We start from the raw sequence: 24334 nt of genomic DNA on the forward strand, positions 1-24334 counted from the left end.
AATTAGGAAATCTTTCACGGACGGAAATGGATGTTCGGAACTGTACATAATCCTTTCCTAGACTATTCAAGGTCACAAAAACTAAATCATCATCTTCCACTGGCGACCCAATGGAAGCAAGTGCATCTGCAATCTTCTTCACCTTCATGTGGTAGTCATTGATGCTCATATTTTCTCTTTGCACATTATGCAACTCTTGCTTGAGCTACATTTTCATGGCTTGCGTATTTGTGCTATACATTTTTGACAAAGTATCCCATGTCTCCTTTGGCGTACTTGCATCCTGAATATGCACAATCATAGAGTCTGAAATACTAATAGACAGCCAGTACATAACTTTCCTGGCTCTCTCATGCCATACTTTGAATGCCTGCATTTGCTATTGATTGGGAACATCAGGAAGAACTGGTTCTTCTTCATTTCCTGCAACAAATTCCCAATATCCTTTTCCCATAAGGAAATTCGTCATTCTAAACTTCCATGCTTGGAAGTTGTTCTTGTCAAGCTTTTCAGTTACAATCTGTGAAAGAGAATCAGATGCCATTACAGAAAACTGCAAAAAATTGTGTCACTGCAGAGAACACAGGTTCATCCTCACAAGGGCAAATCTGCAAAACTGACGAAAGTGGTATTTAACCACACAGTCACTTCCTAGTGACGATTTTGCATCAACAAGCAACAAGGATGATTCTGTAACTCCCAATGTCTCTGGGCACAGGCATACGATACAATTTCTACAATAACTTTTCATTGACCTGTAGAACAGTAGTCGCACAGCATAAAACTGGGCCTTTTCCTGAGTGTATGCAGAAAACTTTCCCGCAGCATATACTGAGTCTCCAAGGGCTAAAGCCCTTTCCCGCAGCACATACTGCCCTCTTGCTTCACCGCGAAGGGTGTCTCAACCTGAGACAATGCACTATTGCAATTTCCGGTTGTGCTACCTGCAGAGATCTGCTCCCAAAACAGAAAATGAAAGTAACACTGCTCCTCTTACCAGAACACTGTGAGCTTGTCTTGCTTTCTTGAGCTTCTTACCACGAACAAGGCTCTGATACCATGTCAAGATTGTGGGAGAGAAGGAAAGAGTCTCACTTGTAGCTTTCTTGCCTGCACAATGAGGAAATACACCCAAAGGTGGAGGCTAAAAACAGTTTTCCTCTTCTTAGTTGTGTAAAACAGTATAAAACTGGGCCTTTTCCTGAGTGTGTGCAGAAAACTTTCCCGCAGCATATACTGAGTCTCCAAGGGCTAAAGCCCTTTCCCGCAGCATATACTGCCCTCTTGCTTCACCGCGAAGGGTGTCTCAACCTGAGACAATACACTATTGCAATTTCCAGCTGTGCTACCTGCAGAGATCTGCTCCCAAAACAGAAAATGAAAGCAACACTGCTCCTCTTACCAGAACACTGTGAGCTTGTCTTGCTTTCTTGAGCTTCTTACCACGAACAAGGCTCTGATACCATGTCAAGATTGTGGGAGAGAAGGAAAGAGTCTCACTTGTAGCTTTCTTGCCTGCACAATGGGAAAATACACCCAAAGGTGGAGGCTAAAAACAGTTTTCCTCTTCTTAGTTGTGTAAGCCAAAAAGAACTCTCATACAAAGAAATAGAAGAACCCTATATATGGGTCTCAAACAAACTCAACTAACTAATGTGGCATACTAACTGAGCCACGAACTAGAGTAAATAAGGATAGCTGTCATCTAGCTATTATTCATGGGCGGTGTACCAACCGCATCTGCAACAATTGACATGTCGGTGACATAAATGCACAACGGTCACCCTGGCATATCACGAGTGGAGCTCGATATCTCAACAAGTATAGATTGGGTAGTACCTTCCAAGTGGTGGATTGGCTCAGGCACTCCATCCATCGCATGCCCACAAACTCTTCTAACTGGCCATAAAGAGTGCACTCCTCCTTGGGACTAGAGGTCACCTCCCTGGATAGAAAATTTGCTAGCCATACCCAATGTTTTTGTATATAGTATTTAATTAGCTTGCGAATACAATGCATGATTGATATACACTTCTCTTACCGTTTGCCCAAAGTTTGAGATCACTTTATCAATGATCTCAGATTGAAACTTGTCGAAGCGTCGTACGTGTTCTATAGACAATCAATGTTTTCGTCTAATTGCCAGCTTACATTGAGAGCAAGGACATGGGACACGTTGATTAAGATACGCCTCGTGATCTTGAACATCATGACCTTCATCGTTTTTCATTTGGTCTACGTTATGACAAACAATTTGTTTTTGTTATCATTCTTTTTTTGTTTCTTAAATTGTTTGAGAATGGATTTTTTCTCTTGTAGCTCAACAAAATTAACATATGTAAAGTCTCCACCCACCCACAAATTAACGTATATCGGAGTGTTTCCCGTCTCGTGGTATTGCACCGGACCTCGCCGCCACTCTCTCTTTGTTTTTTATCCATTCATTCTTTTCTCTCCTTCCATCTCTCTCTCTCTCTCTTTCTCTTTCTTTATTATGTTTTATGTTTATTCTCTCTCTCTCGTTCCTTCTTTCTTTTTCTCTTCCTCTCCCTCTCTCATTTCCTTTAACAAAACATCTCTCTCTCTCTCTCTCTCTCTCTCTCTCTCTCTCTCTCTCTCTCTCTCTCTCTCTCTCTCTACCACTACAATAAACAAGAAAATAAGAAGAAGAAGAAAAAAATACTACTACTACAACTACTACTACTAGGACTATGACTATGACTACCACAATAACAAACCACTACCACTACCACTACCATTACAATAAACAAGAAAAGAAGAAAAAACAACAATAACTACTACTACTACTATTACAACAAAAACAACAAACAAGAAAACTACTACTACTACTACCATGACTACGACGATTACAACTACGACTATGACTACCACAACAACAAACCACTACCACTATAATAAACAAGAAAATAAGAAAAAGGAACAATAACTACCACTACCACTACCACCACCACCACCACCACAACAAACCACTACCACAACAATAAACAAGAAAAGAAGAAAAAATAACAACAACAAGCAAGAAAAGAAGAAAAAACTACTACTACTACAATAAACAAGAAAACTAAACAATAATAAACAATAAAAGAAAAAAAACTACTACTACAACAACAACAACAAACAACAAAACTACTAATACTACTACTAGTACTATTACTACAACCACGACTACGACTACCGCAGCAACAACAAATACTTCAACACACGAACTTGTTTCAAAATTTTGGAGGAATCTAATCAACTACACAGATTTCTTTTTGTAAAAAAAACACTCGAAAATATTGTTTGGGATTGTAACTTGGATGTAAATGTTTTGAGCTGATGTATGTGATGGAAATGATCAAGGTATAGTACCCTACATTAAGAGCACTACAAACGTTCAACTATAACTTTTTAATACAACTGTAACGCGTGATTTGATATAAAATTATGAAGGTCATGAAGTTCTTATTTCTAAATGGTAAAGATTCACGTCTATATAATTGAACAGCCTTTGAAGCTGGAAGGTAAAGTTATGAAATTTACACTCGTGCAATCGGCCTTTGTACTCTTACGAAATGGACAGTTTTTAAAATGACATAATATAACTGCGTACAGAATATGCAGAACCTTACTTAAAGCTCTTCACAGGATAGCCGTGCAGCATACGAAGAAGCTGGAGGGGTAAAACTGCGCTGCTGCCCTGTATAACTAGTATAGTAAGTAGAGGAGGATGTGGACGACGCAGGAGGGGAGAGGTAGACAGCACACAGAGACTCGTGCGAGAGCTTCGTGGACGTGCTACTGGGCCGATCATGGGTACGACGCCGTCGACTGACCACAGGATGATGCTGACGATCACAATTCGTAGTAGCTGGCAGCTGATTTGTGCTATGGTGATGGCTTAATCTGGTGCATTTGTCGTCAAGAGATGTGAGGAGTGTGCCGCTGAAGCTGATAAGAGGGGGGCTGATGCTGCCGGCACGTCGCTGATTGTCGCTCGCACCTCGACGATACTCGCTAGAGATTCGACTGCTGCGGCTGCCCACACTGTCATTGTTACTGTGGTTGTAGCTTACAAACGAGCTGCGCCCGGCTTCAGCTGCAATGCTTTCTTGATTGCGGTTCTTCCTTGTACTGCCGTTGCAGTGCGTCGCAGCGCTGTCGATCACGACATCCCCCTCTAGAATTCTCAGAACCTGCGATGTCTCACCAGTGAATTTATCATACAGGCCGTTACTGTGAGCAGCTGGATATAGTACAGAGCACCATAACTCGTACATAATGGAGGCTAACCTGAGACATCCGTGGCCTGAGCTGTGGATCCTTTTGAATGCAGAGGGACGCAGCGTGCAGCATGCAGAAAAGTTCGTGCTCGTTGTACTGCCCCTCCAAGCGGGGATCAATCAGCTCTTCTATGTTAGTCCCGTCCTCGAGCAGAGGACGCGCCTGCGTGCGTGCAATTCATATGTGTACATGAAGCTTATTATGCATACAGCACACACACACACACACTCTCTCTCTCTCTCTCTCTCTCTCTCTCACACATTGTATGGTGGTCTCACCCATTCTGTCAAGCATTGCTGCCCCTTCGGCCGTGCCAGGTCCACAGCCTTCCGGCCCGTTGCTAACTCCAAGAGCACCACCCCGAACGAATACAAATCAGCCTTTTCGGTCACTTCTCCGCTCTGGGCGTATTCCGGAGCCAGATAACTGTTGATCACGTTAGAATCTTACACTGCATTGCCTTGAAGAACGTAATGACTTAAGGTTTAACATGTAATAGATACGAAAAGTGCGACATAGAGCTAGAGAAGTGCTTTTGTACCCAAATGTGCCAATGACTCGCGTCTGAACGGCGAGATCTCCATAAGGTTGCCATCTAGCCAAACCGAAGTCTCCAACCTGCAAGATCTTATACTTACTTCAAAGAGCAATCAAAACGTACTAACATACGAAACTGATTAGGCAAGCGGACTGTTGCACTACCATGGGCTCGTAATCATGTGTGAGTAGGATATTGTTGGGTCTAAGATCCCGATGGATTATGCACCCGACTCGGCATTCCTCGTGTAAGTAGCGGAGTCCACGGGCTGCACCTACCGCAACCTTTTGGCGGGCAGACCATGTCAGCGGTTCTCTGTCCAAGGCTTCACAATCAGCCCGGGAAAACAAAAACATACAGATCAGATGGTGATCGGGTATAGTCAGATCGCAACAAGCAGTCAGGACTCACCGAAGACTGTTAGCTTACATAACAACTTTCCCAATTCAGGTAGGCTCATAGACTATCGGCAGTGATAGGCTACATACAGCCCATCAAAAGTTAATCGAACTCCGACATGTCCCTGCGCACTTTAGTTTGAAACTCACGTGTCGACTGACAAATGTTGCTATCAAATCGACGTAACACGTTACGACCCAGACAAAAGTGGAGTACAGTGTCACGGGTAAAGCTTCTATGTAGCCTTCAAAGTGGTAATTTTATTTTACTAATCACGGGGTTTTCCCGCTCCCTCCAATCTACTTGAAGTCTTCAATCCAGGTACAGGTGGTTTTGGTATCACGTCTGACTGCTGATTGATTGATAAGAGATTCGACAATCGAAACGGGAAGAGGTCTGTACTCTATAGGCTTTCACCTGGCGGACGCTGACTAAGATAATCAATGGCAAAACCTAACACAGTCGACTCTTTAAAGCTTGCGTAGTTAGCTGATGGCTAGAAGTTAGAACAATTAATGGCCAATCTCACTTCGGCAACAATCTATTATCTCACTTCGTCAAACTACTAGCGAACAATCCCACTTCGTCAAACTACTAGCGAACGTATGCATGTAATTCGTATGCTGGCTAATAACTACAACCATCAATACGACTTCAGTAAGTTAATTGAGATAAGAAGAAAACTTCAGCTGGTGCCGAGTGATGTCGATATTTGTACTTAATAAGAGTTCATAAGGAGTAATTACCATAGAGGTGGGCGTCGAGGGAGCCGTTGCAGACGAATTCGTAGACGAGGAGACGCTTGTGGGGGTGCTCGACGCAGTAGCCGATGAGCATGACGACGTTGCGCTGCTGGGCGCAACTCAGGACCTCCACCTCCGAGCAGAACTCGAGGTCGCCCTGGGAACTGGCGCCGGCCCGGTGCTGCTTCACGGCCACCGCCTGGCCGTCCGGCAGCACGCCGCGGTGCACGGACCCGAAGCCGCCCTCCGCCAGGAAGTTCGCCGGCGAGAAACCCGCCGTCGCAAGCTCCAGCTCCGCGAATGAAAAGCGCCGCGGTGGCTTGCCGAACAGCGGCGCCTTGTGCTGGCAGATAGAGCACAGTGGCGGCGGCCCCGCCGGCGAGCCGCTGAACGGCCGTGCGGCCGCCGCCCCCGACGACGACGGCGACATGTGCATGCATGCCCGACGTACACTGGACGAACGATCCAGTAGGTCGCCTACTTCTCCTTCCTCCTCATCCTCATTCATTCCACAATCGACATCTTTAATATTAGTATCATGTCTTGAGTGGCCGCCCCCACCCTTCGCTGCTGCTTTGGCCGCCGATTGTATGTCCCACTCCGAGAACTTCTGTAGCAGCTCCCGCGTGCAGACATAGCTTACAGCTCCCTCTTCTTTTGCAACGTCATTATCGCCCCCAATCATCATGATATCGTCCGCCTGCGCTTCTTCATCATCATCAGCCGCAGCTCTGGCCACCCCTTGCCTCGAGCAGCTCATTATGGCATGATGACGCGGTGGATGATGATCCCCTCTCGACGAGGTCGGAGGCGATCTTGAAGCCGATCCTCTACTGCTTGCTCGAGGTGGTGTCGAATAAAAGTGATTGCTGTTGCCGTTGCTAGCACTATATTTGCTATGGTCTATGGAGCTCGGCGATGGCGAGCGTGACGCGCCTGGATACGAGCCCGTTGGTGTCAGCATCTCGGATCTCGGCGTCGCGAGTGCAGAATTGGTCCTGCTGCCATTGCATGTGACACTGGGTGCAGCCTCCCACGCTGCCTCCTCGATCCTAACGCCCCGCTCCTCATCTGCATTCGGCCCCAGCCAGTTTTCAGCTTTTAATCAACACAACAACAACCATAGATTAGAATAAACGCCTCGGACTCAGCCTCAAAATAAGCTTGACCAGATCTATATCCTTGCAAATAATTGCCACTTTCCCATTTCATTATTACCTCCATTTGCCCTAGTCGTTGTTTGCGCCCACGGTGACTGCATGATGAGGCTCCCAAATGACCGGTCAAAAATATTAGCGTCCCACCCTTCCGCTTCCTCCCTTGGACTACAACTGGCTGGCGTGCACAGAATAGCTGAGCGTTCACCGTCTGTGCCATCCCCGTAATGATCGCTACTTAGTTCGGCCTCCTCATCTGACATCAACCTCGAGTCAAGAGCAATCCCATACTGCTCACTGAAAATGTCCACCTTCGCGGAACCCAAACCTTTGTAAAAGATGTGAGGATTTGTTGCTGCAGATGGAGCCGCTGCACCGGATAAGACTTGAGCTTCCCAGCTGGTGGATGGACTGCACGTGGCTGAGGAGGTGTTGGAGGCGCTAGGTGTGAAGGGCGTCTCTACGTGATAGCGTGGGCTGTCGTTATATACGTTGCTGGCTGCGGCAGTAGTATCACGATCAGTATATGCAGGCTGCCGTGAATTACCGGCGGCACGGTGGATGTTGACCTTCCTTCTACTGTGACTGCGTGATTTCTTGGCAGGGCCGGCCCTAGAATTCTTCTGCGCCGCTGTCATGCGGTCGCTGCCGCCAGCGCCGCTATCATCCACATGAGTCACGATCGTCTCAGGCAATCCTCCCTCCCGCCGTTGGCTGGAGCTCCTCAAGTTTAGCCTCAGAATTTTGGAGCACGATTCCTTCACCACCACCAGGTTGCATTGCAGCAGCTGTTCCAAGCAGAGCTTTCCCTCTCTTCTCATCACGTGCCTGCTCTCATCAGTATAGATTAGTGCATGATTATTCCATTAACAACCCTTATTGAGTTCAGTAACACCCCCGATTTAGAACTAAACTAATGCTACCATAACTTGAGCAATTCATCACGAGTCTTCTCACCTGTCTAAAACAACCCAGCTGGCCCCAACTCGTGTGGCTTCCAGCGCTATCGCTCCTTTCTCACCCCATGGGACAACTTTCACTTTCACTTTTGCCTGCAGTGTCCGCCCAACATTGGACGGTAAGCAATCATATAATCTATGTGAACTAGTTACTTATACACTGGCGGAATCGAGCAGCATTGAGCACCTGTTTGGTATTGCACAGAGCGTGCAGCTCCTGCATCATGGAGGAGCACGACTCGTTGATCACTTCTTCCAGGTCGTGGAACTTGCCGCCATTTCTTGATCGCTGAGTGCGCGAGCAGTCTCCGATGGGAAAACCCCACAGCTTCCGACCTGGCTTAAGTTAATATATATATTGTAGACAGTACATTTCCAGTAATTAGCCGTAATTGCAGAAGCTATATATAGTACGCACGCAGTGCTGAGCAGTGGCAGTGAAGTAATTAGGCAAAGTAATCAGTAGTGGGAGCCAGCTAGGTAACAATCATAATATACAATATTGTCACCTGATGATCCAGACCACAGGGCTAAGAGCGTGATACGGTCGCCAGGTTGAACTATGTTTGTGAGCGCCCATTGCAAAGCGTGCTTGCTAAGTCTGGCAGCACTCACAGCAACAACCACTTCGTCAACGATGGAGCTGCCTGATGCACTCTTGCCAGCTTTAACTGGAGCTGATTTGGGGTTCGAACTTGGACGCGGATCTAGAAACTTGTCTCTGAAGGCCTTCTGGACCTTGCTGCGAGCTGCAGCTGCTGCTGCTATGTGACTGTCATCCGGAGGAGGGCCAGGCCCGGGCAAGCAATTGTAGCTAAGTGCCGATTCATCGTTACGATGGGAGCGAATATTAGAAGGATGAGGCATCCTGAATGACTGGATTACGAGTCGTTCCGAATGAGAAATCACGAGTAGTACTTATGATCATTTATCATCGTCCAACTGGCCACCTTGTAAGAGGATCGATCATAAAGGAGCCGGAAGTAATTCCGATCTCCTGCGCTTCATGTCCGTCTTCTAAAGTGTGACTCCGTACCCTGCTGCTGCATCATGCGCCCTTCCTTGTTTTACCCGTTAATTTCACCCTCCCCATGCACAATAGGAAAAGCGCCCTCAGAGAGAGAGACAGAGAGAGAGAGAGAGAGATATCTCAGTCTAGAGATCAGCGCATGTCCCTCTCACGCCCTGGACCTCCTTACTTTGATTCTTCCCTCATTTTTTAAGACAACTACTACCACCCATGTTGTTTGTGCCCTCGGGGGAGGAAAAGTCGTGCAATCCTATCACTCATTGTATATTCAAATACCAAAGACAATATTACAAAAGCCCCCGAGGGGCCAGCCTCCCAGCGTTATAACATAAGCCCAGAGATTGATTTCCAGATTGCATCGTAAGGCACAGGTATCGTACTCGTAAACTATTTGGGTTAGCTGAGTTGGTGAAGCCTCATCAAAAAGGCCAAGAGCATTTTGAAGCATAGATACCCTTGAAAAATCAAAAAAAGTGTAGCTTACTCCATCTTTTCAAATGGTTTCATTGAACATACATCCTGTACCCATCTGCATTCATGCGTTCAAGTCAAGCTCTTAAATTTCCAACCCAGAAAGGCCTCAAAATCGGCATCAATCAAGACCTAGAAAGAGATGGATCGAAACTTGGACGTACATCTATGACATTTGTATGCATATAGTCCCTCTCGGGTGAACTCGTATACATTATCTTAGGATATGTAATAAGAAACCACCAAATCCGACAAAGATGCTTGGTGAACCGTGACACTCTTGGTCATATATAACAACTTGTGTGCAGGAGAACAACTTCACACAATGGATTTTTATAGTTCGCTACTAGGGGGCACCACAATCAACAAGAATTAGACATCTTTGCGTAGTGCACATTACAATCCACGAAAGAGAAGGCATGGAGTTTCTCAATACTAGGTATAATCCAATGACAATGATAATCACAAAAGATATCCCATTTAGTTTGTGAACGATATGACAATATGTTACAAAAGCTTTGTTTTGAAGCTTTAAGGGAAAAGACCTATCTTTGTAAAACCTAACACATTGTACATCCTTTGCAACTAATCATCATTATACATTATGCATTATGGTCAAGCTATCTAAGGGACATCCCTAACAAATTGTACATAGACTTTTACAAGTATTGTCAACAACAAAATTCTGCCATACATGATTGCATATTTCAAGGACTAAATGATTACACTATGCTTTGAAATTCCTTTTAACTTTCATAACATGTAGAACTTGGCATGCATATCTAGTGCATATATAAAAGTTATGTATTGTAGACAAGTGATCCACCTACAAAAATTCAATAATGTAGATCCTATTGTAGTTAAAATATTTAGAAAAAGTAGTTATGAACTATATGTTTTAACTAGTTGTGGGTGATATGCAGTGGGAGAGAAAAATTTTGAGCTTTTAGTTACTTACATATATCACAGTTTAATATGAAAATAACATTGAAATATGTTAAATGGCACTTTCAATCTATAAGCAAAAGTATCAAAAATCTTATGCAATAGTAGTATTAAATACCAGGTTAGCCCTAATCATAACGAGGTCCAGATTATCCACCGTTTGTGGGTCCTTCATCTCATTTGCAAACACTATCAACATAGTAAATCATTCTACATGTGACTACATCAACTTCATCAAGTTTCAAAATGCTAGCCATTTTCTACTCACCTAATAGAACCTCCCCCCTTTTTATCGTTCCATAATAGGGTCATTTGATTGGGATACAATGTGCTTGATGCTCAACATTGCCATCATAATTTCCAAAAGACTTGGATACTTAGTGTCAACTAACCATGAAAGCTAAGTATTGGTATTTTTTAAAGCCATCAACATTTTCTCTTGCACTTTCCACCCTATTTGTGACATATTTCAAATATGGACCACAAAGGACCATTCCACCTCTTGGGACAAGCATTCAAGTACCACTATTGCAAGGATTCGAGAAGATGATTGGTGCCAATTGGTGTAGGGATTGAAGTGTCATTTACTAAAGGGATTGGAGAAGCTGATTGACACCATTGGCTACAAGCAGATTGGAAAGGCAGGTAAGCACACGACATGTGAGAAGTAGGTAAGCACACGACATGTGACAGAAACACACACACACACACACACACACACACACACACACACACACGGAGAAATGTTTAAAGCCTGGTTTCTTTATCATTTAAAATAAGAGATGCCTTGCCATGTAAGTTAAATCCTAGTTACTTTGTCTTTCAAATTGAAGGATGGATTGCCACACATAGTGCTAGTCAATACTTAGGGAAGTGTAAAATCTCCCTTTACTAAAAACCTAAGATATACCATAATTGTAGCTAAGAAACCAATTATTTGAATCTAAACATAAGATGTTTCTTGACATGTTGACAAATACAATGACATGAAAAATAAATCTATAAAGGATATTTAAATCATTTGATCTACTACCAAAAGCTTCCATGGACTTGTAGCTAAGAGTGGCAATTAGTCATTCAATCTTTCTATGCTTAGACATGTGCTTGACAAATGCAGCATTGGGTTATGAATTGTTAAGCAACTTTGAAAATTCAACCAAGATTTAGAGCTCTTGACTATGGAGTTCATACATGCAAAAAGTACGATACCCATAAGAAGGTTTCCCTTCAATTCATCTAGACCATGTGTGTGGGCAGATTCTAACCCCTTATAGAAGTGAAGTGCCTAGTCAGTTAGATTTCTTTGATAACTTAACTATCCTTATTTGCTATCTCAATGACTCCTTTTGGAATGACTATTTCTATGGGCTTGTAGATCCGTTATATGTCATTGCCCCCTTATGATGTTACATCATAATAGCATTTGATGTCAATGACTTCAAACAAGTCCTTGAACTCCTCTCATTGGTGAAGGTTGTGGAAATATTCTAGAAGCATCATTAAGTCTATTTATTTCACACCTTTGTTGTTGCAGAAGTCACTTTTAAAAATGAAGATATTGTGCTTCTCTCTTATGGGCTGACTTTTAAACATCTATTGAAGGTGGTGAGATTCATGGGCTTGTATAGAGCAGCCCCTCCTCTACTTTCATCTTGGCTAAGCAACCTTTTAAGATCCTATCTATTAAGATACTAGCATATAGTCATTAGATTTGCATTGCCTAATTTTATCAATAGTTGAACTTCTATGGCATGTGGCTTGCATACACCTAGAATCTTTGGCATTTCTTGATGTAAAACATCAACATCAAAAACTACAAGGTGGGAGATTCTTTGGGATCTACAAGTATGCATGAGTCTACAAATGATATGAGGCATCTTTGGCAAGCTTAGAATATTTATATGCAACAACAACAACAGTAGCAACATCAACAGGAATTATTGCAACAGCTATTGTGACTACATCATTAGCAAATAATGCAACAACATATGCTACTATAGACTAATTCTTAGTATGAGAATGTAGCACGAAAAGCTATGGAAGTTGTGGTTAATGAAAGAAAATTGTTTAATGCTAGGAATGTCTCTAGTTACTTGAAATTGTATGAGACACAGATGGATTCTTTTAGAGTCTGAACACGATTGATGAGTCAGTATTTTGTTCATCTTGTGATCTCTTCATTGAAAATGCACATAAATGAGCTATATGGGCAAGATGCTACATGAAATGCATTCAAGAAAGAATTGAAAGAGGAATACTTTGGAGAGGACCTAAGATTGAATACATGAAGGACATTCAAGGAGTGGGTCTATAAGCACAATAAAGGGCTAGTTGCATTAGAGTTGATGCAGACTTTTGCTAAAGAGAAATTCAATCATTTGGATGTTTCAAAGCAATCATCTTTACAATTTGAAAAAGTTGATTTTTTTTTACAGACTACTAATCCACATTTGTAACTAAAATTAGGGAAACTTCTAGAGGATAAAACTAAGCCGATAGGCTTAAAACAAATTAATATGATGCTAAGGATTCAGTCTCTTTTAAATATGCTCAATATCCAACCCTTGCAAGATGCCACCAAGGATCCATGGTGTTTTAACGTGTAAGGCCCCCATTATGAGAAGAAGCCATGTGTGAGCAGGGACATTGGGTGGGTCTTGATTTTATGATGGTTTATCTTGTGTAGACATTGTTACACAGGTTGAGGACATGTTGAAAACTGAGGTGTAGAGTGTTTTTAATTTTGTGCAATTACATTTCATGGGCATGTATCATGAGATTGTTGGATTTATGTAATTGAAAGGGTTACATGCTAAATCAATTCAGCAAAAGGGTCATTGGGATAATGTAGTTTAGAAAACTACAGAGAGCGTTGAATTATTTCGGCCACAAGGTTGAAAGGGGCTGAATTATTTCAGCCAAAAGAGTTTGATGTTGACTTATGATTATGACATATAGATTTTGGGAATGTTGTTTCAAGATAAGGGGATTAATTTATTTTAACCAACAAAGTTGGGTGATGTGCATTTGTAGCAATAGCAAGAGTTGGGTTTCCAAGGGGGAAAACATGAAGCCAAGATATAAACTAAGTACCAAACTATGGATAAAAAGTGAAATTGAAAGCAAGACCATTAGCTCCTAATAGTGATGATGAGATGAAGAGGGCTACAAAAAATCCAAATTTGAGGGATCCTGCAAATGCTCATTAAGACATGGTAGAGCATTTACATTCTATTTGCATGAGATTGGATATGTGGATCTAGAGGTTGTAATACCGATGGTGATATTCACTATTCTACATATACCTCAAAATACACATCCCATTCTAGTGCCTAAGACTCATCTAGAAAAATTGATTGAGCTATTGAATGAGAGGATTATTGGGATTCTTGAATCATCTTTAGTACCTTTTTCTAATCAATGGTTCATAGTGTCTAAGAAGAATGGATCTCTTTGACTTATACGGCATCTGTAGGCAGTGAATAGAGTGACTTGTAATTGGATCCAAGTCTAGGTCGTGGTTGCTAGGTACAATAGGACTACACCAACTCTATCGGATTGTAGAGTCCTAACTTGTTTAGACCTGACATAGTGATATGCTAACATTGTAGGTATATCAATCAACAACATATCAAAAGAGAGCCTACCTAAATAGACAATCATAGATAATACTTGATAGAAAATAGAATGCTCATATATTCAAATAGCAATTGCTATAGTTCATACAAAGTATAATGGTCTCTCAGGAAGATGATAAAAAGTAGAGACAAGACTCGAACCAATAATACATTCAAGGGGGTAAACCACTCAAAAATACAAGGCATAAGATAGATGACCATGGCTACAATCACATCACTACATTGAACCTAAATATGAGTGTATGTTGTATATATGGGGTAAATTGGCATTATACTCATGCCAAGGATGCAACCCTTATCTATTGTCATTGTAATCCTCATCACTTCCTCTCCCCTTCTTTTATGGCCGTCTTGAAGACCTATCACTATCTCTTGCTAGACCACCACCTTTCATTACTGCGTCATTGCCAGTAGCATTGATTGCCACTTTTAGCCACCAATCTACCCCCTCCATCCTACACCTGACACATGGCATGCATGGTAGACTACAATCCATAGGTGTTTAGTCTTGAATGGCTTTGGCATCTTCTTGAGGGCACATCCTGGGGTGCTACTCATCATATTAGTGCTAGGGTCGGTGTACCAAGATTGTACAGAGCTAGTAGTGGTAGATTTGAAAGAAGGGGTAGAGTTAGAGGAGGAGAAGGAGGCCAAGGTCAGGCAAGTCTACGATTGGAAGGTGTCCATGATAGGGGTAGAAGTGGATGTAGTTCAAATGGTGCTACTAGAGCTAGAGATCAATGCAATCCAAGCCAATGTCAATCTACTTCCCATGAGGGATAGGTGGCTAAAGCAAATCCACCAAGTCGAACCATCAAATCCTTGTTTTGTTGACACAAGATATCTCATGATATAATATTTAGCATATCTCCAAATTACTTTCCAATAAACGCTCTTATGGATATTGTCAAATGTCTTGCACAAACCATGATGACTCACTAAAGGTGAAGAGTGCATCTCTTGCAAAATACGGTCTTTGAAAGATGAATGAGAAGTCGAATAGACTCGTCCATGATACCAAAGAAGACCATTGTGCACTTATAATTTGGATACTCTTCTCCTTTACCTTATTGAAATTCCTTCATCATTTTGGATGCTTGCTCATCAAGTACTCTTCTTAAATGTCATGGATCCAATTTTTACGTGCGATAAAAATGGTAGAAATGGAACACACCCGCATTTTTTATAAGACATTTGCTACCACATGATCTTTTTCAGCCATATATGATATCTCAAAGTCATATCCTTGAAGAGTGGCCACCATCTTTGTTTCTTGGGAGACAAATTTGGCTACGAAAGAAAGTATTTCAGTACACGATGATCACTTTTCACTTTAAAATGGCTACCATCGATCTAGTGGTGTCACTTTTTGATTGCATGTAGTATTGCTAACATCTCTTGCTCATAAACATGTAGTTGGCGCTCCTTGTCATCAAGCCTTCATCTCTCATAAGCTATGACTCCATGATCTTGATATAAAATAGCCCTTACTCCTCTTTGATGCCAGGAAGCATATTTCACGGTGGATTCCGTGCCACGGTGGATTCCGTGAGGTTTTACGGTGGATTCCGTAAACTTTGATGACCAGGGCTCATACACAAAGTGGATTCTTTGTGCGAGAAGTTGATGGGGACGCCTGTCCTTTTTGGGCATTTCATTAATTTAGTGTGTACATGGGTGATTCCATAGCGGGTGATTCCGCAAAATGCATATTAAATTAATAAATGTTTATGAGTTTAGAGTGCGCACTCGTAATAAATTAAGGTTAGGATTTATTTCTAACCAGTTGATTTATTTATGTAGCTGAAGACTGCTAGGTATTCACTTTTGTCGGTTTAATTGTATTATTTTACTAATGATTGTGAATGCTTCAGTTGATGTGTAGAGATAGCAGCAGTGACAGAGGAAAGCATTGGAGGATAGCGAGTATTCGATTTATGGATTATATTCTGATAGGCGTCACGCTATATTTTGTCATGCCTATTTAGTAAGGCATCGATTATTTATTATTATTTTGTATGTGCATGGGCGCACGGTTATGTTATTTCTATTTGGACATTGTATTGGGCGTGCCAGACTCTTTGGGCACCGTCCATTAGCTTTATTCCTATTTTTGTGTAAAAGCAAACTCAAAAGCTAAAAGCTTGCTATTTTGTAATTTGGGCTATTATTTGAGCATGAAGATGAAATATACATAAAATACATGCTTTGTGGAGCGCTCACACAATGCATGGGGAGAGATTGCACCCAATTGGTCTTTTGCTCTTGTCGTTCATGCTTTTTACCTTGAAATTTGTGCAAAAAGTAGAGTTTCATTGTTCTTGGGGACCTTCCGGCATTCACTACGCGAGCATACAACATCCGATCTGCGCACCACTCTTCCACAAGCATTAACGCATATGATAAAATCCTTCGAAAAATCTAGACATGCAAGGATAGGTGCTAAAATTAAAAGAGGTTTCAGTTAATTAACACTTTTTTGACTATTGAGTCCCCAAAGAAAGCTTCTTTTTTTAGCCTATCCATCAATGGCACCACCATGTGAGTATAATTCTTGATGAACCTCCTATAAAAAGAAGATAATCCAAGGAATCCTCTCAAAGATGTCAAATTTGTAGAGGTAGGCCATTCTTTGACACAGTTAAACTTGTTTGGATCCACTCTAATTCTTTACTCTCCCACAATATGACCTAAGTATTTCACTTCATCTTCCATGAAAGAACACTTCGTCGTCTTGGCAAAGAGTGTGTGTCTTCTTATGGTGTCAAAGACCTCATGTACATGCCTAAAGTTCTCTTCCTTGGACTTGCTATAGATAAGGATGTCATCAAAGAAAACAAGGAGTGTTTTAAATAAGAAAGGCTGTAATATTTTGTTCATAAGAGCTTGAAAAGTGGCAGGCGCATTGGAAAGCACAAATCATCATAAGCAAGAAGTGATATAATTCCCTTTCAGTCTCTAAATACTATTTTGAACTCATCTCTTCCTTCATTCAAATTTGATGGTAATCCAAACGAAGATCTATTTTGGTAAAGACCTTTGCATCCTTAAGTTCATCCAAGAGATCATCAATGTAGGGAATATGATAGCTATTCTTAACTGTTGACTTGTTTGAATCCCTATAATCAATGCACATCAAAAATGATCCATCCTTCTTCTTAATCAAGAGCATAGGAGGAGGTAAACAATGATTGACTTGGCTAAAATAAGCCCATTTGCAACAACTCCTTAACTTGTCACTCTATCTCTTCCCTCTCAAACTTTGATAAGCAATAGAGATTTTTTTTGAGTGGACTTTGTGTTGGGCAAAAAGTTAATAGGATGGCTGCTGAAACAAATCCTTATATTCCTTCAATAGCTCTTCCAATCTAGGAGGATCCCTTTTCTTTGGAGAAGAAGATGGCTAATTTGGTGGTTGATCTTCATCTATTTTTGCAAGAAAAGGAGTGAAAATACATGGCTTGGTATTGATTTTCTTCTATAATTTCTTCATGGAGATAAGCTCTATGTATTTGTGGTCAATGCCCTTCAACTCTATGTGTTGCCCTTACCAATTGAATTTCATTTGCTTTTATTGAAAGATTTGGTGTTGACGTCTACATCAATAGTAGTTGGCAATGATCATTTTGGAGCAATTCAAATCACTCCAGGGCCTACTGGATTGTAGGAGATGGAGTGTGAATCTCTACAAGAAGATATTGGCAACCATAACCAATATTTGAACCTGGGTATGGATCAATCTTTATGAAGTCCATATTTTCTTGAGCCTATTGAGACCTAATAGGGAGTATCAATTACATGAACTGGAGCCTTGGGAGTATGCTTTGGTGGCCAATATGATGAGCATGCATTCTGTGTGACCACTATAAAACCACGCCTACTAATTAACTGCATGGACAACACAAGTGTTGTCATGCTGATGAAGCTGGAAGTGTTTCTATTGTAGTTGGAATTATGCTTGGCATTGTGGAGCATCATATATAGCTTACTATCTAACTAGTATGTCATAGATAAATGCTCAATAATGAGCTCTTGGGTAGCAACACGAGTTAGCATGATTTGCCCAAAATCGCACCTACATTCACTAGATCATTGGGAGCATCATAGTCCACCCAAATAGCTATGCTTTGTCTTGAACAAATAATGAGTATCATGCCTATTTAGTGGTGCTTATCTAGCACTAGTGAAGGTTCAATGCTATCAGCCAAAGGAACTAGCATTCCATCTATTCCAAGACATCGTGACAAGCAAGATTATGTCAGTCTATTTTGCAGACAATGCCTTGCTATAATCAGACTACAGATTTAGTAGTGATCTGGGTATCATCATTGATTGGTTAGACATATTGAGAAGTTTCCTTGCTTCAGTTATATGCAAAACACAGTAAACATAGTACTATAAGTAAACCTAGATAGCATGTATTACATTGCATAGTACTCATTGGAGTTTATACAAATGTCTAGTGAGGCCACCATGGTGATTAGGAATTATGAAAAGCTTTATGAATTGTTTTAAGTATTTGTTTCTTAGGTTAGAGTGGAGTTATTGGTAGTTATACTAAGGCATTCGTTGGTTATTATCTAGATAGATATTTCTCTTCATACTTGTTGGATATGTATGCAATATATAATGTTCATAGCAACATGTATCAACTCCCATATGATGTGGTAACTATCTGAGATGCATTAAGGTGTTGTTGGGTTGAGAATACTTCACCTACTACTAGAGTATTTCACGGATGCTCATAACAATCTTCTTGCCTATCATAAACTATGGAATGTGACTACTAAGCAAGAAAAATTAGATTACATATGGTATATTGATTCAAGATCATCAAATCATATGACACCACATGGTGAGTGGTTTAAGGAAATGAAAGCAAGTATAAATGGTTATGTATATACTGGAGATGATACCCAACATGACATAACTCATATAGGAGTTGTTCCATTGGTTATGTGTGATGGCAAAAAAGAAGAAACTGTATGACGTTTTACATATTCCATCCATCACAAAGAATCTGTTATCAATTTGAACAAAACCTACATGTACACTTTAACAAAGATGGTTGTTTCATTAAGGAATATGGCAGAGGTTACAAGTTGATTGCAAAGGGTAAAAGACATGGCAGAATGTTTACATTGGATGCAAATATTCCTGAACTAGAAGTTGCAATGTTTGCACATGATGATGAAGTGTCGGAGACATAGACATCTAGCATAAACCCATTGGCCACATTAATGTTCAAAGGCTAAAAAATATGCACCAAAAGGATATTGTTTCAGGGTTGCCAAAGTCTAAATATGCTGATTTAGGACACATATGTTTAGCTTGTCAATTTGGCAAACAAGCCCACTTTCCATTTATCAAACATATACAAAACAATAATAGACCCTTACAGATTATTCATTTGGATGTATGGGGACCTACACATAATGTATCTCTTGGAGGGTCTAGGTATTATGTGATCTTTGTGGATGATTTCAATAGGTACACTTGACTATACATTTTGAAATATAAAGATGAGGTTCTAGAGAGCTTTATGGATTTCAAATCTCATGCAGAGAAAGAGTTCAACTGTTATGTCTCATACCTACGGTCTGATGGTGGTGGTGAATATGTGTCAAATGAGTTTGATCGGTACTTGATTAAGCATGGGATCAAGAGACAATTGACATGCAATTATACTCTGTAGTAAAATGGAGTGGTTGAATGGAAAAACAAAGTGATTATGGAAGCAGCCAAGGCAATGCTAAATGAGAAAGATATGCCTCTTTCTTAATGAGCTGAAGCGGTTCTAACTATTGTTTATGTCATGAATCAAACACCTATAGCTAGTATACATGAGAAGACACCATATGAGTAGCTTTATGGATATAAGCTTGACATTAGACACTTGAAAGTATTTGGTATCATCGCATATGTCCATGTACCTGATGAGAAATGGAAGAATCTTGATCTAAAAGTAGTGAGGTCTATCTTTATTTGTCACTCTTGCAAGAATGAAAGGTTATAAGTGCTATGTTCCATCTAATCATGAGACTTTGATCAATCGTGATATAGTATTTGATGAGCTAGCATCATGGTATGGTGCTAAGTGGGTATCAGTTCATGATGAGTCTACACAAAGTAATTTTGACAATGGAATGCAAGAGACTACTACTGCTAGTAAACATGTGTATGATGTATCTACCAATGTGAGTCCTTGGACACGTAGATTGTGCAATCATGAATCACATTCCATTGACACATTAATGAGGGGGAGATTGGACATGGATAAAGGAAAAGGAAATGCACTTGAAGATATAACAAGTCTGTTGACATCAGCGTATGATTCCACTGATAGTTTGGATAGTGAGTTTGGAATATTTGCAATTATTACACGTGGTGTTAAGCATAGGTAAGTATCACCTCATGCAAGAGCGGAATCACATAGTGCACCTTAGCTAATGAAGAATCACATAGAGAGAGAGAACTTGTTGATAGATGTACTTATAGTGGGTACTTAGCTAGACACTATGCATACATGGCAGAAGTAATGAAGTACAAAGAACCCATGTCATTCGCAAAAGCAATTCAGGATAAGAATTGGTATAAAGCAATGGATGAAGATTATGCACTTCTGTGCACCATATTATTGGGCTTTCAAACACTTCCATCTCTAGTGTCCTTCCTACATGCAAAAGAAAATTCTTTATATGAGGGGTGGTTATTTTCTCCTATGCCTCCTCAATTCCTTCCTCATCCTCAGGATCCCACACCGAAAGATGGGTAATCTTGTTAAGTGTAAGCAACTATTAGTGCCACTATTGTACATGGATTGGGTATGTTCCAATTAGCAGGCCGTGCTCCTCCTATGCCTTGATATTTGGCAAGCTATGCTCCTCATGCACCCTGCCATGCACTAGTGTGCCCCATCTAACTCTTGGCATTTTACCAGTAAATCTCTATATTGTGAGTAGCCATATGGCAAGTACTATACCATCGATGATTGAGATCACAATCAATTACTAAATAACCTAGATTGTTGGACTTGGTACGCCAAACGGTTTTGGTTACAAATTTGCAAGTGCGTTTTGATCAGGGTTTGTAGTCCTTGCCCTTCCTCTTTGACTTTACAAGCTTTTGGCATCTCTCATCCTCCTCAGAGCCCTCTTCCTCACTACTACTTTTTTCCTATAGATCTAAATTTGAATCTATGTCACTAGATTCCTAATGACAAGATTTGTCAGCACATTTAGTTGATTTCTTCCCTTGTTTTGACTTACCCTTAGCTAGAAACACAAACATCTCATAAAAATACTCTAGGTTATGACCAAATAGATCTTCCAAAGTCAAAGATTTACAAATATCCATATTAAATCCTTGCATATATAGTGATTGTAACATTTCACCAATATGTTGTGTTAAGACTTTAAATTAAGCTATATAGCTCTAGAGTTTAGTATCACCTTGTTTGATACTATAGAGTCTCTCAACTTTTGGGCATTGGTTTATCTAGCTAGAACTATGAGCAAAATGCTACCTTGGCATCATTAAAATTTTCCTAGCTATTTTCTACTATGAGCCAAGCCACCACCCTTTTCTATATCAATGACTCGAATATAGCCACCTTATAGATGGAAAAATTGACCATATATGCCACCTCAAAATGCCTAAGGACAGCATCTGAATCCTCGGTTGATGAGCTAGAAAACTTGGAAATGGAGCTCGTGTGTGGCATCTAGGTATGGATGGAATAACACAAGACAAAATGGCTAAAACCACAAGCAATTTTGCTGACACAAACAGTGTAACGTGTCCGCTAGAATCATTCCGGACACGTCTTAGCAGTCCATCGGGAAGGATGTCTAGAAAGCTCCGCCCGGCACTCCCATGGAATGTTACGGGTTTTGCAATCTAGGTCTTCCCGAGTCTGCCACGTAGCGGAAGTATCCTGGCCGTTCCCACTTAGGATCGACCTGAATTTGGGTTTTCCCGTTTGGTCATTAGCTAGCAACAACTAGCGTTAGACCCGAGCGAACTACTTTACGCAGAAACGCCAGGTCCGAAGCGGATTCACGCTGCACTTGGTTCAAGGAGAATGGGAAACGAGAGGGATGCAAGGCTCGACCTCTCTGCCATAAGGCATAGTCCCATTCCGTTCCCCTAAAACAGCGTAAATCGGGTAGGATGTAAGTCTAGGTCATCATCCTCGTTATTCGCTTTGATGCTGAAGATTAACCTGCTGCTTGTAGAAGACTTTGAGAAAAGTTCCCGGCTAACCGGGACCACCCGTCCATAGGACGGACCCATGGTCCATCCTCCGCACTTTCCTCGGTTTGTTTTAGTTATGTAATTACCTACCACATTAGTTTGACATATACAAACAGCTTCTTTGATTAACCCTGTTATGCACCGGTTCCTTCACGTAATCTTATCACAGGACATAAAGAAAACAATGCCAAACAACTTCTTTATTATCATTTTATCCTTTTATCTTTGAAATACAAGGAGTTCCGCCCGTAGGCATTTTCATAATCCGCCCGAAGGCTATCCAGTAATCCACCAGGGATCACTAATCCAAGTTTCCGCCCGTTGACTAGTATGCGGGCCTCGAGATCCAATCTCGAGTCACGTTAGTCTCTTGTGCAGGACCCGGAAGGCGAGGGATTTACAGCCAGAGCCCCCCCTGGCACCCAAGCGTCCTCCTGCTCCAAGCAGAACTCAACGGAGAGACCTCTCACGGCGGGTTCGGTCCACGTTCCCGGCGCGGTTCACAACCCCCTTGGTTAGGGTCAGGCAGGCAGTCGGGGGTAACTGAAGCTGCCTCTCAGGCACCAACCTGAAGCTTTAGATATATTTTCATCCTTTAGTTCATTGAGCAAACAATGCAAACAGTCCTTTCTAAACTGTTACAAGCACAATCAATTTCAATGGTCGTTTAGCTGGCAACTATTAAGGAGTGACTTCTTTTCTCCGAATGCAACCCGCATTCGATCCGGAATCAATTGCAACTTGGCAAGATTCCTATCATTCTTGGGTTAGGGTCATACCCTACCAATACTTTAGGTTTTGTTGTGGTAGGTTCCAGCGACCATGTCGCTTTAGTTTATTGTCTGGTCATTTGCTTCAAGACAAATACCTAACTTTCCTTTTCCTTGGCAATTATTCCCCAAGAAAAGTGAGTAACAGGATGATTACTCATCCTCTTGTAAGTTAAATTCATTCAGTAACTTGCCAACCTCATTTCGAGAGATGACAAAACTCTCTTGTGGACAAATCTCAAGTCTACACGATGTCGCAACCTTTTTGCACATGCGTTGCATCATTCCACGGGATCATTCCACTCATTGAATGGCGTCCTCCGGCCACGGAAATTCCTCTAGCCGAGTAGCAGGGTTTAGGGTATCCTCCAACCCATTCCTAATTATGTTGTCCCATGGTCTTAGAAATTTGCAACTCCGTCGGAGTTTCATCATTAGAACGAATGATCCTTAGGATAAAACCCTAGATCATTTCATGCATAAGCACCCAATTGACTCAACATTTAGTGAATGTGTGTAAGATCTTTGGGTTTGCGGGTTTTGACTTGGCAACAAGTGTAAAACTAGGTCGAATTCTTATCGCACTAAACCTAGTTAGTACTTGGGATACTTATCATATCGTCTGAACCATGCCCATATGAATCCCGTGTGGTTTATGTGATTTAGACAACACAATATACTTGTCCTGCGACAAGGATGAACCTTTCCCAAAGGTAATAAACTAGATTTAATGGAAAGCAACAGCTACAACTACACCAATACGTGTAAACATGCGATTCACTGCTTCTACGCATCACATGGTTCACAATAACCCTATCCTTCCTTGGTAAGGTAAAAATGCCTGATAATCCAGACACTAACTTCCCTAGGTCCTACTTACATCAAATAATCATTCCACTATCAAGTCCATAGATCATTTTCGTGCCCCTCTATTCCTTTTCGAATAACGTCTTATGGGTGTTAACTTTCCCTCATGAATCATTACAAGGAAGATTCATCTAAAAATGGGACATGCCATTAATCTTTCCATGCCTAGTAAAAAGGTGTACCTCAATAATTTCAACCTTGTAATGAGGCAACAGTTGTCCTAGGCTCGTCGTTTTTGAATGCACAAAAGGAAAACTTGCTGATAAGGTCTTACAAA

At 41.3% G+C, this 24334-nt stretch overlaps 1 protein-coding gene across 3 annotated transcripts; it reads right to left on the reverse strand.

The window, feature by feature from the left end:
- Positions 1 to 3353: 3353 nt before the first annotated feature.
- Positions 3354 to 9225, reverse strand: LOC148020429 (uncharacterized). 3 transcript variants are annotated; one of them, XM_087700727.1, is made up of 10 exons: positions 8590 to 9225; positions 8268 to 8416; positions 8079 to 8173; positions 7183 to 7949; positions 5968 to 7062; positions 4987 to 5147; positions 4826 to 4911; positions 4563 to 4710; positions 4294 to 4446; positions 3354 to 4196 (listed from the first exon to the last, which is right to left on the reverse strand). In XM_087700727.1, the coding sequence occupies exons 1-10, from the start codon at positions 8945 to 8947 to the stop codon at positions 3633 to 3635; spliced, it is 3576 nt and encodes a 1191-aa protein (XP_087556853.1). In that variant the 5' UTR covers positions 8948 to 9225; the 3' UTR covers positions 3354 to 3632. The 3 variants fall into 3 exon arrangements, with proteins under 3 accessions (XP_087556853.1, XP_087556855.1, XP_087556854.1); XM_087700729.1 differs by having other exon boundaries at positions 3355 to 4196; positions 5968 to 7035; positions 8590 to 9221; XM_087700728.1 differs by having other exon boundaries at positions 3356 to 4196; positions 4826 to 4902; positions 8590 to 9218.
- Positions 9226 to 24334: the final 15109 nt, after the last annotated feature.

This window comes from Lygodium microphyllum, chromosome 19 (genome assembly GCF_053477565.2).
Source record: "Lygodium microphyllum isolate KBCC chromosome 19, Lygodium_microphyllum_v1.1.10, whole genome shotgun sequence".
Lineage (NCBI taxonomy): Eukaryota > Viridiplantae > Streptophyta > Polypodiopsida > Schizaeales > Lygodiaceae > Lygodium > Lygodium microphyllum.

Bases quoted from the DNA above. Each gene is read 5' to 3' on its own strand.
- LOC148020429 (XM_087700727.1), bottom strand. From the start codon at position 8,947: ATGCCTCATCCTTCTAATATTCGCTCCCATCGTAACGATGAATCGGCA. The intron at 7,063-7,182 runs GTAATAATGAAA...GTTGATTAAAAG, and splicing joins AACGACTAGGGCAAATGGAG to CTGAAAACTGGCTGGGGCCG. The intron at 5,148-5,967 runs GTAATTACTCCT...CTGATTGTGAAG, and splicing joins CCTCGACGCCCACCTCTATG to CCTTGGACAGAGAACCGCTG.